Raw genomic sequence first — 17,753 nt, forward strand, 5'->3', positions numbered from 1 at the left:
TTCTTTCTCTTCCACGCAGTGTGCACAACTATACCCCCAAGGTTGGAGAGATCGATACGAGGAGAGCCATTCGTCAGGCGTTCGATGTTTGGCAGAGGGTGACACCACTTACCTTTGAAGAAGTCCCTTACCATGAAATTAAAAATGACAGAAAGGAGGCAGATATTATGATATTTTTTGCTTCTGGTTTCCATGGAGACAGTTCTCCGTTTGATGGAGAAGGTGGATTCCTAGCTCACGCTTACTTTCCTGGACCAGGAATAGGAGGAGATACTCACTTCGATTCAGATGAGCCATGGACCCTGGGAAACTCAAATCACGATGGTAAGAGCGCAGGTTGTTTATCAAAACGAGGACAAGTTGACTGTAGATACACGGACAGGCTTTCGACTAGAAAGTATTCGTTTAGTGGAGCTTCCGCCTCCCATATGATGGTTCACATGTTTTTTAAAACCTATATTCTATCTGAAATTGGTAAATAATTTTATTAGTAAGTTTGTGACTCTGTGTGCTGCTGTGCACACGTATGAATGTTGAGGGTGAACAAAGGTTTGCGCCTGCTGGCTTTCTACATCCCTCAAGATTTGGACCATGGCTCTGGGAGGGAAAAGGTGAACACGGGAGTGTTGAAATGTGATCTCTGTATCTCATGGAATACTTAACAAGGGCACTTAGAGTTAATTGTAATGGCAAATAGACAGCTGAGAGAGTGACAACATTTTCAAGTCATCTTGGTCCATATTTGTTCTCCCACAGTCCAAGTGTGGTCATAATTCTTTTGGTCAGAGGCTGGGGCTGGTTGGTTTGTGTAGGAGGCTGATGATGAGAACAAGTGGTTTTGTGGTATTAAACAATGAAGAGATCCTGTGTCTTTCAAGCTTTACCTTACTAACAGCAACGAGCACTTTCTGATCATATTCAAACCTTTCGTTGAGGGTAGTGATGACTTGTAAAAAGTTTTAAGTTGGAAAACCAGAATTTTACAGTGGCCTCATAAAATGTAACTCCAATTTCCACACTCTCGGTGAGCTGGGAAGGACATGTGGTTAAACCCTGAGGGATTCAAAGTCACGTTATGAAACATTCTATGAGTCTTGGAAATTCACTGGAAATGTAAATATGGATTGACTTTTACACTGTATGAAACCTTAGCAGCATTTTTGTGGGCATGATGGCTAAGGACATGTGGAGGTAATGTTTTTCATTAGACCAGCGTAGTTTGAGAAGGAGAACAGCTTTCGGGTGTGCAAGCCAGCTTCAAGCCTGACCTAGAAGCAACAGCTTGCTTTCGGAGTGGAATGCAGGTGGAGAAGATCCCTCAGAGTTTTGAACTGGCATCTATCAGATCATGTATGAAAGGAAACGGAGCTGGGAAGTTCAGTGTGGGATGGCTAATTTGTAGGAAGGCAGAAATGAGAAGATACGTGTCTTCTCGGGGAAAGAGAAGTGATGTTTCCTGGCACGTTTAAATGACTGGATCAGATGTAGGCAGGGAGAGGTTGTAGGCATGGGGTGGGGAGAGTGGGAGGTTATGGTGTGGTGGGGGAGCGCTCTTGCTGTCTTGAAATGTGATGAATTTTTATTCCTGGGTTTGTGGTTGGCAAAAGGTTTATAGGTTTCCCATGAGGATGAGGATTGACAACTGGAGACTGAGTGATTGCTTTGTGAGGACGGCTTTTGCAGCAGTTGTGTGGTGCTGGTTTGGGCCCCTCACTACAAGAAAGACATCAAAGTCCTGGAGTGTGTCCAGAGAAGAGCAACAAAGCTGGGGAAGGGGCTGGAGAAAAAGGGTTATGAGGAGCGGCTGAGGGACCTGGGGTTGTTTAGCCTGGAGAAGAGGAGGCTGAGGGGAGACCTCATCACTATGGTCAACTGTCTAAAAGGAGGTTGGAGCGAGGTGGATATTGGTCTCTTTTCCTCAGTGAGAGGTGATAGGATGAGAGGGAATGGCCTCAAGTTGTGCTACAGGAGGTTTGGATTGGGCATCAGGAAAAATTTCTTCACCAATAGGGTTCTCAGGCTGTGGCAGAGCCTGCCCAGTGAGGTGGTGGAGTCACCATCCCTGGGGCGTGTTTGAAAGACGGGTAGATGAGGTGATCAGGGATGTGCCTTAGTAGAGGACAAGTACGGTTGGACTCAGTAATCTCAAAGGTCTTTTCCAACCTGGTGATTCTATGATTCTGTGGTTTTATCGGAGATCTGGGTGAGTTCAGCCTGGCCTTCGGAGTTATTTGATCTCAGCTATGGGCTGTTAGGGTAGCTCATGTGCTGGGAGCGGCCACCAGGTAAGCCCGTGTGTGAGGCCTGGGGGTGCAGGTGTCGGGGACAGAAGGTCCTTCAGGAAGGTGGAAGGGGAGATTCTGAGAATACTCATTTTTTCTCTTTTTTTCCACACAAATTTCCGTCTGATGATAAGCTTAGCAAGGTTGGGAAGCAGCTCAAAAACCAGGAGGGATGGCTCTGGGGAAAATTTTCCACTAGTTAGGGCATTCTAACATGGATTATCACTTTTTGGAGATTTTTTTCCTGTAGTTTTTAAGGTGGTGGTTAAGAGCAACATAAACAATGAGTAGAGGGTCTCTGTTTTTATAAAGGCTATTTCTTATGCAGTATCCATATATCTCTTCGCAAAACACCATGTACTGCTCTGGTGCGTTGAGTGGCTAACACGAATAGTGTCCTCAAAGTGCATGTGATTGGTATTTGAGGGAATGGGATGCACTCCGAGTGTGCAAACTGATGGAGGAGTTGAGATTTCCATTCTGGAGGACAATTGTGTGTTTGTTTTCAAATGACCGTTCCACATAGACAAGGTGGCAGGGCTGCCTGAAAACTCATTAAGAAAAATAAGTGTCCAGGGAGGGCGTTGAGAATGGTGGGGTCAGAGCTGTCCCCTCCACCTAGGGGAACACTGATGATAGAAAGGAATTTCATGTGTTGAGGATGAAAGGGGTAAGCCTGGAGTGAGAGCCTTGAAGATGTGTTAAATGTGAAGAGTTTGGTTTTGCCTGTTCTTAGCCTTGGTATGCAAAGGTGAAAATGTCCTATCCTATCCACTGGGATCCTATGTCCTATCCTATCCTGGGTGATCCAGGCCTTTCTAGGAGGGTTTTTCCTTCTGTTTCACTATTTCCTGTCATTGTACTCTCACTAGCTCCAGGTTCTCACCTCTGATGTGTTTTACTTGAACTGCTGTTAGCAAGTTTCTTTCTGCGGTTAGAAGGTTGGTGCTGGTCTCTTCTTCCAAGTAATAAGGGGTAGGATGAGAGGAAACGGCCTGAAGTTGCACCAGGGGAGGTTTAGACTGGATATTAGGAAAATGTCTTTACTGACGGAGTGGAACCAGCTGCCCAGGGCAGTGGTGGAGTCCCCATACTTGGAAGGGTTCTAAAAACGTGCAGATGTGACACTTGGGCGCACGGTTTAGTTGGCACGGTGCTGTTGGGCTCATGTTTGGATGGAATAGTCTTAGAGGTCTTTTTCAACCTCTATGATTTTATGATTCTTGGTCAGAGGTTTCCTGTACTGTGATCACCTCGCTGCCTTTTCTCATTGGAAAAAAAACATATTAGAAAGGACAGTATTACCTCTTCAACAGGAATTATTTCTTCCGACGTGGTCTTGCTTATCCTTACGATATGTACTGTGGGACAATGTGGGTGTTGAGGCTGGAACTGAAGAAATCTTTCAGTGGAAGTATAAAAATACCCTGTGAGTAGATCAGTATCAAAGCTTTCATTTATTCATATGCAAAAAAGGAGCTGTTTTGTCCATTCAGCATCTATTCAATAGTTATAGAAAACTTAAAATAGCCATGAAGTCACCACAGCATCTTTACATCAACCCACAAAACAGCACCATTCCTGACAAGAATGTGTATTAGTAGAAGGGATAATTGGAGCAATCTGCCTCAAAGCTCTCTTAGCTTTGCAACAACTGTAGAGGTGAATCCTGGTCGACAGAGCTGAAACTGGCACCGCACGTCCTCAGAATATTCAACTGGGTGATCCAGTCGAACTGCTTCGGAGTCTTCAGTAGCGGTTCAGATAGTATGGGTGAAAGCAAAACGTTCCACAGGAAGTCTTTTCCAGTCAGAAAACATGAAGGATGATTTGAATCAATCTTTCTATGACAACGGCCATCTCTGATTTGTACTCATAGAACGTGATATACCTTGTTGATCAAAGCTGCTGTCTCGTGAAGATACCTTGTGGTAACGCACAGGGGTTCGTTGGGGATTTTATCACCCCAGCTAGTGGGTAGTTAGTTGGGGGTTTTATACTCATCATTATTTTGCATGATTATTATTATACACCTTTTTCCCCTTGGGGATGGCATGACCATTAGTGTGTCCCTTAAAATTACTTGTATAGCCACCGTAGCTGTGATGCTGTTGGTTGTCTGAGGCCATGGTGAGAGCCGTGCGCACCAACACTTCTGTTTTCTTCTTCTGGGAAGAGTGGTCCTGCACAGGCTTTCAAAGGGAATGCAAAGTTTCCTTTCCCCTGGATATTAGTTACAATTCCACTCCATTCATGCGTAAAATTCCATTAGCTGAGTGATATTTTCAACTCATGATTGCTGAGTTATCATCTGAATTGTGTCCCCTCTCTGACAGTCCCATAAGCAAACTGAGGAAGATGAATTGGCCCAGAAGGCCAAACCGTGTCCTGGGCTGCATCCAAAGCAGCGTGGCCAGCAGGGCCAGGGAGGGGATTCTGCCCCTCTATTTCTCTCTTGTGAGACCTCACCTGGAGTACTGTGTCCAGTTCTGGAATCCTCAAGGATATGGAGCTGTTGGAATGGGTCCAGAGGAGGCTACAAGGGTGATCTGAGGGCTGGAGCGCCTCCTGCACGAGGACAAGTTGAGAGAATTGGGGTTGTTCAGCCTGGAGAAGAGAAGGCTCCGAGGAGATCTTGTAGCAACCTTCCAGTACCTGAAGGGGCTACAAGAAAGCTGGGGAGGGGCTGTTCATCAAGGCTTGTGGTAATAGGATGAGGTCCAATGGGGATGAACTGGAGAGGGGCAGATTTAGACTGGACATAAGGAGGAATTTCTTCACGATGCGAGAGTGGTGAGACACTGGCCCAGGTTGCCCAGAGAAGTTGTGGCTGCCCCATCCCCAAAGGTGTTTTAAGGCCAGGTTGGATGGGCTTTGAGCAGCCCGATCCAGTGGGACGTGTCCCTGCCTGTGGCAGGAAACTGGATTCCATGGGTGGAACCGGGTAGGCTTTAAGGTTCTTCCAATCCAAACTATTCTATGATTCTAATTTAGGTGATATTATGATGAGGATGTGAAAAACCATGTTGGAGGCTGAACTCCTGCAGGAGCCCTTATTAACCTGAATCAGAATTCACTTGTGAAGTTTTCAGCTGAGAATGGGAGGAACTCTAAGGATGAAGCAGAGTATTGGAATTGAGAAGGATCCAGGCAAATCAGACGTGTTATGGCAAACAGGATGCAACTGGAAAAGAGGAGAAGTGTGGCTTTACGTGTAGAGATAAGTCATGTACGTGGCCACGCAGTGAGGAGCAGCGGGCATGGCCACGGTTGCAGGGACTTATCTCGTACTCCTTAGTGGAAATGAAAGCTCTGGGCCTTTAGCTGATCCCAGGCTTTGAGCAGCAAGGGCTCTGGCTTGTCAGACTGTAATGTATGGGGACTTGAAGGCAACTGATACTGTTTGGAGTCATTGTCTTTTAGCAGTACCTCGTGTGTAGCTGCTCACAGGCCACGTGGCTGCTCTTGTCCGCTCAGAGGTGGCGTTTGGTCACCGAGTTATGAGTCAATGCAGATAGTCTCAGTTCTCCCAGTTGCTTGCATTACCAGCAGGGACACCAAAGGGGACTTTGCTCCACTTTCTCCAAGTCTTGGGCCTTTTGTACTTGAAATGTGCTGTAGAAACAGCCAAGCAAGCTTTAAACCACTTATGTCAAGACTCATGGCTGCTGACATACGTTGCTCACCACAGGTAGCAAAGCTTGTGCCTGAAGGAGGGCAAACAGACCTGGCCATGCTCTGATCTTTCTCCCTTGGTGCCTCAGTATCTTGACAAGCTTGGCTCAAGCATAGGGGTGCTGCATGAAATCCATTATTAACTGGTCAACTCAAGCATTTCCTAGCCTTTTTATGAAAATAATAATGACATGTGTGTGTATTTCCAAGAGCAGTTTGAAAAGGAGTCCTGAGTGGCTGAAAGTAAGTTCAGTCGATTTAAATACCAGAGAAGTTGTGGCTGCTGGAGGTGTTCAAGGCCAGCTTGGATGAGGCTTTGAGCACCCTGATCCAGAGGGGAGTGTCCCTGCCCATGGCAGTGGCTTGGAACTGGATGGGCTTTAAGATCCCTTCCATCCCGAACTATTCTAGGAGTCTATGATTACACATGGCTGCTCTTACACCCCTCTGGCAACTTAAATATGTTTAATCCAGGTTAATTACAGGAAATATATTCTAATATCCAGATTAACATTGCAAATAGAGTTGCTAATAATCCTAGGGAAATCTTCATGACCTTTTAAAAGGAAAAGACTGATGCTGTTACACATTTTGTCAACACCGTACCACTAAATACGTGATGTCTGCTGACCTGGGGCAGATATTGGCTTTACAGCTGTGTGGATGCAGCTCTGTGTAGCTATAGCTGTATTCCTCTGTCGGCAGGGACAGTACTTGTTCTGTCCCCATCACTGCCAACAGCAGTGCCTGTGTCTATTAGAGCTGCTGCCAACAGCCCTCGCGCTGCAGTACCGACCCGTGGCTGTTGCTGTAGGTGGGTCTCCAGCCTCTGCTGGGGCTGTTCCATCTCCAACGGTGACGTCTGCTGTTGGTCTTCCTGTGCAATCCAGATTTCATTCCAAAGCTTACGTGTGCCAGGCACCATGCTGGTGAAGTGCAGTGAAGCAGCAGTAGTAGAAGGCTAAAAGTGGAGCAGGATTGGTTTATGGAAGACATTTAGAGAACATTCTTAATGATAAAGCCAGGTAGATACTGAGGTATCCATGCCCTGTCAGGGATCAGCACAATTTTTTGCTTTCAACATGTTCGGAGTTGAGCTTCAAGACCATCATCTGCTTGTTTGGTGCCACTGTAAGTGGGAAAGTGCCTGAGGGAAAGCATTGCAGCTTCTTCAGGAAACAACCCCAGCAGACAAGTTATTCCTGTAGGAACTCTGGTGTAACTCGGCTTCACATCAAGTTAGTTTGATCATTTTGCAGTTCAGAGGGTTCATTTCTCAGTATCCTGGTGCTCTCCTACCCTGTATAACTTCACACCTGGACCAGATTCTCTTTGGAGATGTAGGATCACCACTGTGACTGCTCATTGGATGTTGCCAAGAAATGCTTTGCTAACAGCGAGTAAAACAATATTGTAACCATTACAGCAAATGTGTCCCCGTAGACCCCAGTGGGTTCCTCAAGAGCCTGCTTTGGAAAGCTTCTTGTTCAGGGTTTCTGAAGAAAAGCCAACTGGAAAGAGCTCCAGCCTTTAAGACACTGCCAGAGCTGGTGCAGGAGGTGAGACCTTGTGGGTTGCTTTCAGTGTCAAATCAGTGCAGGAGCTTCTGCAGAAGTTCTGGGGGGAAAAGGGCCTGAACCATCTTTTGGGAAGGGTTCTGCTGGCCGAAGGAGAGGAGCCAGACATGTTTTGAGATTCCAGCATGAGGAATGGTCTCAGTGGGTGTCTACCTGGACGACAGAGCAAGCACTCCTTAAGCCACCACCTGGACATCGTGTGTGTTCAGGAGCCTGAGCAGGTTTTTCAGGACAGGCAGAAACTGTCTAAGCTGAGTAACATGACTGCTCAGCAAGGATCTTGGATTGCGAGCAGCCGGGAGAAGGACTCGGGGTGCTGGGGATGAGAAGCTCCACATGAGCCGGCAACATGCGCTCACAGCCCAGAAACCAACCGTGTCCTGGGCTGCATCCAAAGCCGTGGGACCAGCAGGGCCAGGGAGGGGATTCAGCCCCTCTGCTCCGCTCTGGTGAGACCCCAACTGGAACCGGTTACTTCTCACGCAGCTCTGGGCGGTTACAAGGTGTCCAGCTCATAAATTCTCTTTTCCATCACCAAATTCCCTTTTAAAACCAGGAATCTTTTCCTATTGAGATTCCTCACGAGGGAGGACTGGTGATGCTGAGAGGTGCATAAAAAAGTAGCTGGCAGTATTTTTGCTGGATATTTGATGCTTTTGAGGTGCCGTCTCTTGTTGTTACTGTTTTTTAAATGCAGGTATGTACAAGGTCCCTATAAGCATTCCCGATCAATCCTGTAAACATGGAGTGTATGTTGGGATACGTTCTATAGCAGATCCGCCAGCATTAAGCGGCGTCTGTGTAAGAGAGTTTGGCTTTATTTTTACGTGGTCAGGCAGCTTTTTACTGTGAAAGACTTCCAAGCGTTTCCAATCCCTTTGGAAACATCGCTGGCTGAGCATTCTTTATCCTATTTGATTTGCTTGACTACAATGGTGATATTTTGGGTGGAGGGAGGGACTAAGAGGAATGAAGAGTATCCAGTTGTTGCTTTTTTCCCTGCAAGATTTGTGTTGGTATCTGCTTTTCCAGGGTGACTCCCTCCTGTCTTCCTGCACCCCCTGAGCTGCCTCGGTCAGGCGCAGCGCGTGCTTGCTGAAAAACTCAACGCAGCTTCCCTTAACCCCTGTGCCTTCACCCAGTGTATTGCCAGAACTTGTACTCTTTTATCCTTGATTAATTCCAGTTTCCTCTGAGTTTTATCTTGCTTTCTGCCTCGTTTCTCTCTTGTTTTCCCTCTTTTTTCCGTGGCAGTGCTGAGGCCAGCACAGACCATGTGCAGAGTATCGATACAGTGAGTGACCTGACAGAGGGTGCGGGTGCTCACAACGCATTACACACAGAATCTTTGTGCTGTGTGGCTGTTAAACACCCTTTTAATTTTCTTTCTCTGATTTCTCAGGTACTAAACATCTCCACATCTAAAGAGTTTTGTTCTAACAAATGGCATTTTGAATCCGTTATTATTTTTCAGGCTTCTGACACGATATTGTTGAAAACGATCATCAATATTTTTCAGAGCTGTTTTGAAGTTACTCACTTGTCCTTTGACGCAGAAGAGCTGTTATCCAAGACTTTCATAGAGATGTTGGAAGTCAAGTGGGGCATAAATTATATTAAAATGTCCATTTATTCCATCAGCCCTTTTTGTGATCCCTCCCTCCAGCTGATTGTGCTGTTGGTCAGTACTTCTGTAACTCAAGATGATCAGTATGTAGTCTCTAGAGCATACCTACCTAACACTGGTTTCATCCTGTCACTGCTTAGAGAGGCTTGTTTCCACAAGCCAGAGTTGCTAAAATCATCTGAAAATCATCTGCTGATGTTAAAATAAATTGGAGCAAGCACGTAGACACGTGGTCTCGACAGAGCCAGCCGTGGCAAAGCAAAATCAAATCAGGCGGCTTAACTCCGCAACACTTTGAGGTTACGTCGCTGTCATGTCAGTCCAAACGTAGAAGGCCATAAATAGAGAACTTGCACATTAAAATGTTTGATGAGAGTGAAGAGAGGATGCCCACCAGCACACCTGGAAGATGCCGTCTTCAGAGTCGTCTTCTTCGCTATTGGACAGCAGCTCTGTAAGTAGCACTTTCTTTTGTTGTATAATGCTGTCATTACACAGACAGAGAAGTGGTGTCAGGGCAGTGTGGGGCTGGTGCCGTTGGGGTTGGAAGGCTTTGCAGTATTCATGCTGCAAGTTATTGCGTTTATTATAATTTATTATTTAGCCTGGAGAAGAGGAGGCTGAGGGGAGACCTTATCGCTGCCTACAGCGGCCTGAAAGGAGGGTGTAGAGAGGAGGGTGCTGAGCTCTTCTCGCAAGTGACAGGGGACAGGACAAGGGGGAATGGCCTCAAGCTGCGCCAGGGGAGGGTCAGGAAAAAAATACTCGCAGCAAGGGTCATGGGGCCCTGGCAGAGGCTGCCCAGGGAGGGGGTGGAGGCACCATCCCTGGAGGGGTTTAAAACACAAGTAGATGAGGTACTTAAGGATATGGTTTAGTGACATCGAGTTGGACTCGGTGATCTCAGAGGTCTTTTCCAACCTGGTGATTCTATGATTCCAGCAGAAATTAATTAATAAGGATCACCTGCAAATTTAACTTTCAAGACAATGTATTTGTAAATGTACCTGATGTTCACAGTGTTCCGTAAAGAAAATTATTATCCATTGCTTTCGTCAGTAATTCTTCACTACACGGAGTACGAACCCAACTGTAGGTATCTGGAATGCTGTTGATTGCTGTATAATCAAAGTGAAATGTTTTACTCCTTCCCACAGGGAATGAGATACTCAGAGGTTCATAGGAAGGAGCCAGTAGGGATCAAAATGAAGTCTCCTTTCATTTAAAAGGAAGAGAAAATGCAGGTCGTGAGAATCAAGGTGAGCAAGGAAGTCTCTTTTTGCTGCCTTCCTTTATAAAGCAGAAAGAAATGGTATGAAGTGAGCCAAACCCCAGCAGTATCTCTAACAAACTCACTGCATCCCACTTGCTGAAGGGGAGATGGGTGAAATAACAGGTGTTCAGGAAGATTGAAAATGAGAAATAGAGGGATTCTTGAAAAGAGTGTGCTGCTCCGTGTGACTGAGTTGCAGCATCAGCAGTGGAATGGCACCTGATATTTTGGATTTTGACATCACCACCAAGTGGTAGATGTGGGAGCCGTTTAAACCTCATTTTTATTCTTTCTTGTTTCTGAAGAAGAACACAAGATTTGCAGATGGTTTGACTAGAATGTCCTTCTTTCCCCACGTCCACCAAGAATACGAGTTTGAAGGAGAAGTGTCTCTTACATCTCTTGCTTCTCAGTCCTGCTGAATCTTTCCAGCCCCATCAGGAACTTTCTATGTCCGGGAAGGACAAAGAGAGTAGGGCTCCTGTCTGAGGTGGAGAACACCCTCTTAGCGGCAAAGAGCCACTCACATCACTTCCAGCACAGCACGTTCTCTCTTGCCAGCACCAGGAGCTAAATATGATTTCAACCTGCCTGGCAAAAAAGAATTCCAAATAATACAAACAGCTTTGTGTGCACTCTGCCCATGCCAGGGCCCGTTTGAAACACTGGGCCAGGCTGCAAACTCTTCCAAAATCCCCCCCTTTTTTTTAAATTGGTAGTTACATTCCAATTGTTCCACAGCTGTATTTAATTCTGTCTGTAGATCCTGCTATATTTAAATACTTCTATAAAATAAAACCACCAGCACCAGCATAGCTTCTTCTCAGGGCCACAGAGGACTGGAGCACCGCCCGTACGAGGACAGGCTGGGAGAGTTGGGGCTGTTCAGCCTCGAGAAGAGAAGGCTCCGGGGAGACCTTAGAGCAGCTTCTGCTGCTGAAAAGGGCTCCAGGAAAGCTGGGGAGGGGCTCTGGATCAGGGAGTGCAAAGATAGGATGAGGGGCAAGGGTTTTCAGCTGAAAGAAGGGAGGTTAAGATGAGATCTTAGGAAGAAATGTTTTGCTGTGAGGGTGGGGAGGCCCTGGCCCAGGTTGCCCAGAGCAGTGGTGGCTGCCCCATCCCTGGAGGTGTTCAAGGCCAGGTTGGATGGGGCTTGGAGTAACCGGATCCAGTGGGAGGTATCCCTGCCCATGGCAGGAGGTGGGACTGGATGGGCTTCGAGGTCCCTTCCAACCCAAACCATTCCAGGATTCCTTGATTCTTTTCAAGATTGATGGAATGAAAGTCATATCTACATTTTCCATGTCTTCATGAGTAATTTTCTTTTTCATCTGTTCTCCCAGTTTAGGGAATGATATGCTAATAGAGGCAAATATGGGTTTCCATTTTGGCATTGGCAATTCTTTGGTATTGAATTGCTTATTGAATTACAGCCTACACTTGTGAAAGATAGAGGAAGATTTGTCAGCAGAACACTCTTGTTGCATTGAGCGTTGGGCTGCTGAGCCACCTGACGCAGTCACAACTTCCCCTCTCTTGGGCTGCCCATTCTGCCCTCCACGTCACTTGGTCAGTTCTGGTCTCACCGTTCCAAAAAAACATTTTCTCTTTTTTCCGTGGCCTTCTACAGGAGCCTCTCCTCGTAGAGCCATCTGTGCCGTGTTGGATAAAGCACAGCTTGCAGCCCTGGTCAGGTCAGTCACCCAACGAGCAGACCTGGTTGGCACACTGCCTTCTGAGGACAATAAGGCAAACTGCCTGTCTTTCATGAGGGTTGGTAGCACAATGCGGTTCTTTGTCCTTCCGCAGCCACTTGATCTCTTTGGTAACGTGGCTGTGGTACATCTTCTGTTAAGGCTGCCCATCAGTTGTTCTTCTTCTCTGGTGAAACCGTTTGAAGACAGTGTGAAGAATTTCCATGAAGCACAGGTTGCTCAGAGGGGTGGTTGATGTCCCATCCCTGGAAGCATTCAAGGCCAGATTGGATGGGGCTCTTGAGCAATGTGATCTGGTTGAAGAGCTCGGTTTGGACTGGATGGGCTTTAAGGGTCCTTTCCAAACCAAACCATTCTATAGTCTTTAAGATGCATCATATTCACGGCTATTTTTACAGCGATAATAGCTTATGAACGAAATGAAACCTATATTTCTTTTTGACATGTGTTTTCTTCCTTTTTAGATAGAAAAGCCGTTTTCCACATCTCATTTGATGCAAACAAATGGAAGAGCAGTATCGCCACTTCTTCAGGCTCTCGGAAGACTGAGAAGCTGTGCTTGAGCCGAGCGTGTTGTGGAGGTGAACAGAGGAGAACACACAAATCATATCTTATGTTTGATGGTTCACACCTGCTGGTCTGAAGGTGCAAGAGCCAAGACATAGCTTAGAGTAGCCCTAAAGCTTCTTTAAGTTGTGCTTGGAAAACAATTGCCTCGCATGGCTGTTGGAGTGGAAGGGATCATTTTAGTGCATTTAAAGCACGTTCAGTTCACACGATCTTTTCTGTAAATATCCAAGGCATGCCATTGTCAGAACCAGTGATCTGAATTCTTGAATCAAGCTTACTTGAATAAAATTTCAGAATTTAACCCTCATACGTCTTTTTAGTGATGTCTGAGTAAGTGCAAACTATAGACGTGTTAGCACGGCGATACAGTTTGTAACGTGTAAAACTGGTGTGACAGAGAGCAGAGACTCACGGTTGCTTTTCTATGCTTAGTTATACACAACATTGTTTGTATTTCTGTTGTCTTGGAAGCTCTGTCCTGGATTTGCGCTCTACTGTGCAAGGTGCTTGACACGTACACTCCGTACAGCTCTCTCTCTCCAGCTGTCGTGCTCAGGGATAAATCCTGATGGTAACATCACTCCATTGCCATAACGGTAACCTTGGGACCTGTTCCTCACATGGACAGGCTTTGAAATGAGCTGTTTTGCTGACCTACCGCAACTGGGTACTTAATAGCTAAATGCAGAAAAGGTTTTGATATGGATTTTTGTAATTAAAATGAAGGAAATTGCGCCAGAAGGCGTGTCCTAGCAGTTCCACGAAGAAAACCTTTCTCCAAATGTGTTACCTGATTTAACAGACATTTGTCCAGCTGAAGATGCAAATCCAAGAAGCATGAGTGATGGAGTACATGACTAGAAGGAAGATCGTACATAAATCAGTTTGTGACTACAATGTTCTCTGTGTTGTTGCAATAAAACTATTCATTTCTTTGCAGGGAAAGGTAGTATATTATATTATAGTATATATGAGGTTATGCTCTATCATAGTGTATATATATTATATTGCAGTTTATCCGAAGTAAGTTAGCCCGACTGGGAATGTATCAGCTAGCAGGAAGTTTATTCTGAGCACTTAGATTACTTTGAATTAAGGGAGTTCAGCTGAAAAGGCTGTTTGAAGCTGTGTGTTCTGTCTGGTGTGTGCAGGAGGAGCACAGAGCTATTAAGCGGGTGTGAAATAAGGAGTGTATTCCCCTGGTTTGGCATCATGGTAGTGGGTGATGCATTTATATTGTTATAGGTGTGTACTCAATTCTGACTTTTTGCGGTGATAACATCGTTTTGGTAAAGAAAACACAACTTTAAAGCTAAATTAACTGTGTTCCTCTATGTTCGAGCATACAGGTCAAACTGTTTCACTCAATGAACCTACTTAAAAAATTAATCCCAGTTTTACAGGGTTCATCTTCTTTCTGGTGCTGATTGGTGGGTGTTTGGGTGCCTCCAGAGAATCAGGAAGGAGAAAGCTCAGGTGGGTCTCTGACCAGACCTGTTTGTTTTGTACTGATGGTACAAAAGTCAGTGCTTGGGACCTTGCCCTGCAAATGCAAACAGGGGTGCTCTCTTCCTCCTTCACCCTCCTGTCTTACCCAGGTGGCTGCTATGCATGGAATACAAGTTTTTCTTTTTATATGGTCTTGGAGGAGGAGGTTGAACGTGAAATCAAGGAGCTTTATCTGATTGTCTGACCTTGTTTCTGTATGAGTAGCTAAGTGTTGAGCTAGGCTATTAGTTCTCCCTTCTGCATCTTGCTCCTAGAAGACAGATGATGTTATGAGTGCTGTTTGGACAAGAAATGTGGAGAACGTGGAGGTCAGAGACCTTACCGTTGTGTTCAAGATCCCACAGAAACGGTTTGAGAGGTCCAAGGCTCCTTTCAGGACTCCTGTGGGTCAGCCGAGTGGGCTGTTTCCAGATCGTGGTGGGTAACAGCACATGAGCTGTGTCAGCTCCAAGAGAGGGGCTGTGGGAGGAGAGAAGTATGCTGTCAGGAAATAGTTTTATACCTTGATATTTTCTTTTCAGAGAAAATCCTAGCCCACCCTCAGAAAAGAAAACGTACGATGTGTTCTCTTCCACGCTGTGAAACTCCCTTCCGTTTATAAAAATAAAGGGAACTTCTTGCTTAACACCATTATTGATATGAACCGACCTGGATAATGGATCCAGAGCTGGGGTTTTGAGTACTGTGTGCTTACAAAATGGTCTCGAGGCTTTTTTCTCCTGTGTCCTGCTCCCCTGGAATGCATGTTGTCCACTTGCCCTCAGAATGATGTAGCTGCCTTCAGACTTGGGACCCTCTTGTAGAATCCATCAGGTGGAGAAGGCAGGTGACATGGGCGTGTTGGAAGGAAGAGAACTCTGGATGTGGCTGAGAGGAGGCTGGAACGAAAAGAAGGATGAGGGGGACACAGTGATGAGGAATCTTTGGCCAGGGCAGGGAGCAGGAGAGGGAACTACGTCTGGGAACTGTTGTAGTGCCTTTCAGCAAAAGCTTTGAGATGAGAAACAACCACAGGATTGAGAACCAGCGTATTTGTTGAGAGGCAGAAGATTTTTGTCCTACCTTATGTGGAAGTAATTTCCTAGGAACTCTCTTTAGGTCCACTTCCTCTGCTCCAGCCTCCACCTCCCAGCACATTGCTCCTCCAGCTTGGCCTCCTCACAGTGCATCCCCCTGTAGGAGGACAGCTTTTCCACTCAGTGGTGATTGGCCTCTGTGCTGGCTAGAACCGGAAGGTTCATTTCTAAGTCTCTTATCTCCAGAAGCAAGGCAGCAGAGCTCCCTAGCCAAAACTTTCTCTGCATGCTCGCACACCACTGGCAGTCAAACCGGGGTTTTAAAACCAGACAGCAGCTGTTTTCCACAGTTGTCCATATTTTCAGGTGTAAGGAAAAGGTGCCTTTCTCTTCAAAAGTGAAAGAGCTTGTTGGCCTGACCACTGTGGTTGTTGATATGCCTCTTCAGCTATGAGTCTTCGTCTTCCAGGGCATGCTGATCATCTCGAACTCTTCCTAGTTGTCTCACTGGTGGTCAAAGAACCAACAGACAAGTGATCTGCTGGACCTGACACTTAAAAAGGAAGAGCTGGTAGGTAGTGGGAAGATCAGTAGTGTCCTTGGCTGCAGTAACCATAAGATGCTGTAGTTCAGAGTATGTGTCAGAGGGGTCACTATAGAGGTCAATACTGTTTAACGTCTTCGTGAATGACCTTAGTGATGCAGTGGAGTGCACCCTCAGCAAGTCAGAAGATGATACAAAATGTGGAGGATTGGCTGGTGTACTGAATAGTGATGCCGTTGTTCATAGAGACCTTGAAAAGCTGGAGAAATGGGCTTATGAGAACCTCATGACGTTGAGCAAAGAGAAATGGAGGCCCTGAACCTCGGTTTTGTTGGTGGCCATCAGACTGGAAAGCAGTTCTGCAGAGAAGGACCTGGGGTCCTGGTTGACACCAAGTTGAACACGAGTCAGTAGTGTCCCTGCAGTACAGAAAGCCAACAGCATCCAGGGCTGTATTGCCAGCAGGTCAAGGGAGATGATCCTTTCTGCTCAGCACGTCTGGAGTGCAATGTATGGGAGCTTCCCAACAGAAGAACCTTGAAATACAAAACCTGACTGGACATAGTCCTGAACAACCTGCTTTACTTTGCCTTGCTTGAGCTGGGGGTTGGACTAGACAACATCCAAAGGTGCCTTCCAACCTCAGCCACTCTGTGAGTCTGTGGGATGCTGTTTGCCAGCTGTAAAGTGGGCTGGCGGTTGTTCTGGGCAGAAACAAGGGATTGAACGCTCTTTAAAATGAATTTAAATGAAGATAGCGTCTGGTCTTATGCTCCTGATAAAGGTAGAGGCAATTGTGAAAATTCATATGTAGACTTGTGTGGTCTTTGGATACTTCAGCAAGGAGGAAAATACCTCCAAATTGAGGGAAAAGGTCTCCAAGCACTTTGCACAGGCCCAGCCCATGGTGAAAATGCTGTTACCATGGACTTCCACATGTGAGTAGTTGTGGTAGCAATGAGTATTCTGCTTTCATGAGCGTTTAGGTTATATAAGAGAGTAAGTCCATTGAATTTTCAACAAGACTTTGAGTCTTTGAGTCCCTTTTGCAAACTGGGTGCGTCTTCTAGGCTTGGGTAGCTTTGAAAACCCATGAGGCGTGATCAGTCCTCCAAACTTTACCGTGAAACTGCTTAATGCTCTGAAACTGCTGTAATGTTGGACTTGTTGTGCACACACCAGAATTTTCAGCAACAGATGAGAAAAAGATATAAAGTAATTCCCCATTTGGATTTCCTGAATACAGAAATTCTGGAATTTTATGTATGTATATATATGGCTGAATTTTCGCCCATGTATTTTTTTGACATTTGTATTTCAGCAAATATATTTGGACATCCACTTGAAATGCATTTGTCTGTTTTAATGTCTTGCATATTGAAGTGTTTCGACCCTCTAACTTTAACGTTCAGACAATTTAACCATTTTGGTGGGGTGTGTGTGACCAGTTGAGCACTGTTTGTTACTGACTTTAGGTATCTTGGGATGCTGGCAAAGCACTTGAAGGCTTGCAGGGCTCTGGACCTGTGTCGTCAGGTATTTATGGATAACAGTGAAGCAATAGGTCTTTAGGAAGTGGAGAGTTCTATGTGGATCATGGTTGCAACTCCTGTCCCAAGGAGAGCTCAGCCGTGTACCCAGAGCTGAGCTTTGTTACTTCTAAGATTGGCGCAGTCTGGAGATGTGGGGAATGGAGATCCACTGTTTGGAGGTGCTGCAAAGCAGCCACAGAGCTGCCACTGCCAGTTGTCTTCTGCTGTGCGTGACTGCAAGTGCTCTTGGTCTGTGCCTTGCCAAAAAAAAAAGCCTGATTGGGGCAGAATTGAGGACTTGGGCATTTTATTGACATGGGGAGACTCTTCCATCTGTCCTTGTTGGCTGTGTCTTCATTTCTCACACAGCATTGCCTGTGTCACCTCCCATGTCAAGGTGCCCTCACGGAGTAGGACATCCAGGGACCACCCT

The 17,753-nt window shown here is 46.0% G+C and overlaps 1 protein-coding gene and 1 long non-coding RNA gene across 4 annotated transcripts in view; both read left to right on the forward strand.

Moving 5' to 3' along the window:
• Positions 1-17,753, forward strand: part of MMP24 (matrix metallopeptidase 24) — a 51,377-nt gene that overhangs the window by 15,249 nt on the left and 18,375 nt on the right. For all 3 annotated transcript variants that reach the window (XM_054081472.1, XM_054081473.1, XM_054081474.1), the window contains one exon: positions 20-324. In XM_054081472.1, the coding sequence (XP_053937447.1) occupies positions 20-324 (305 nt within the window). The remainder of the gene's footprint in view (positions 1-19; positions 325-17,753) is intronic.
• Positions 9,056-17,666, forward strand: LOC128853807 (uncharacterized). The gene is made up of 3 exons (XR_008452585.1): positions 9,056-9,615; positions 10,319-10,420; positions 12,614-17,666. It is a non-coding gene; the product is annotated as an uncharacterized LOC128853807 (long non-coding RNA).

The sequence above is a fragment of the Cuculus canorus genome, chromosome 16, assembly GCF_017976375.1.
Source record: "Cuculus canorus isolate bCucCan1 chromosome 16, bCucCan1.pri, whole genome shotgun sequence".
NCBI lineage: Eukaryota > Metazoa > Chordata > Aves > Cuculiformes > Cuculidae > Cuculus > Cuculus canorus.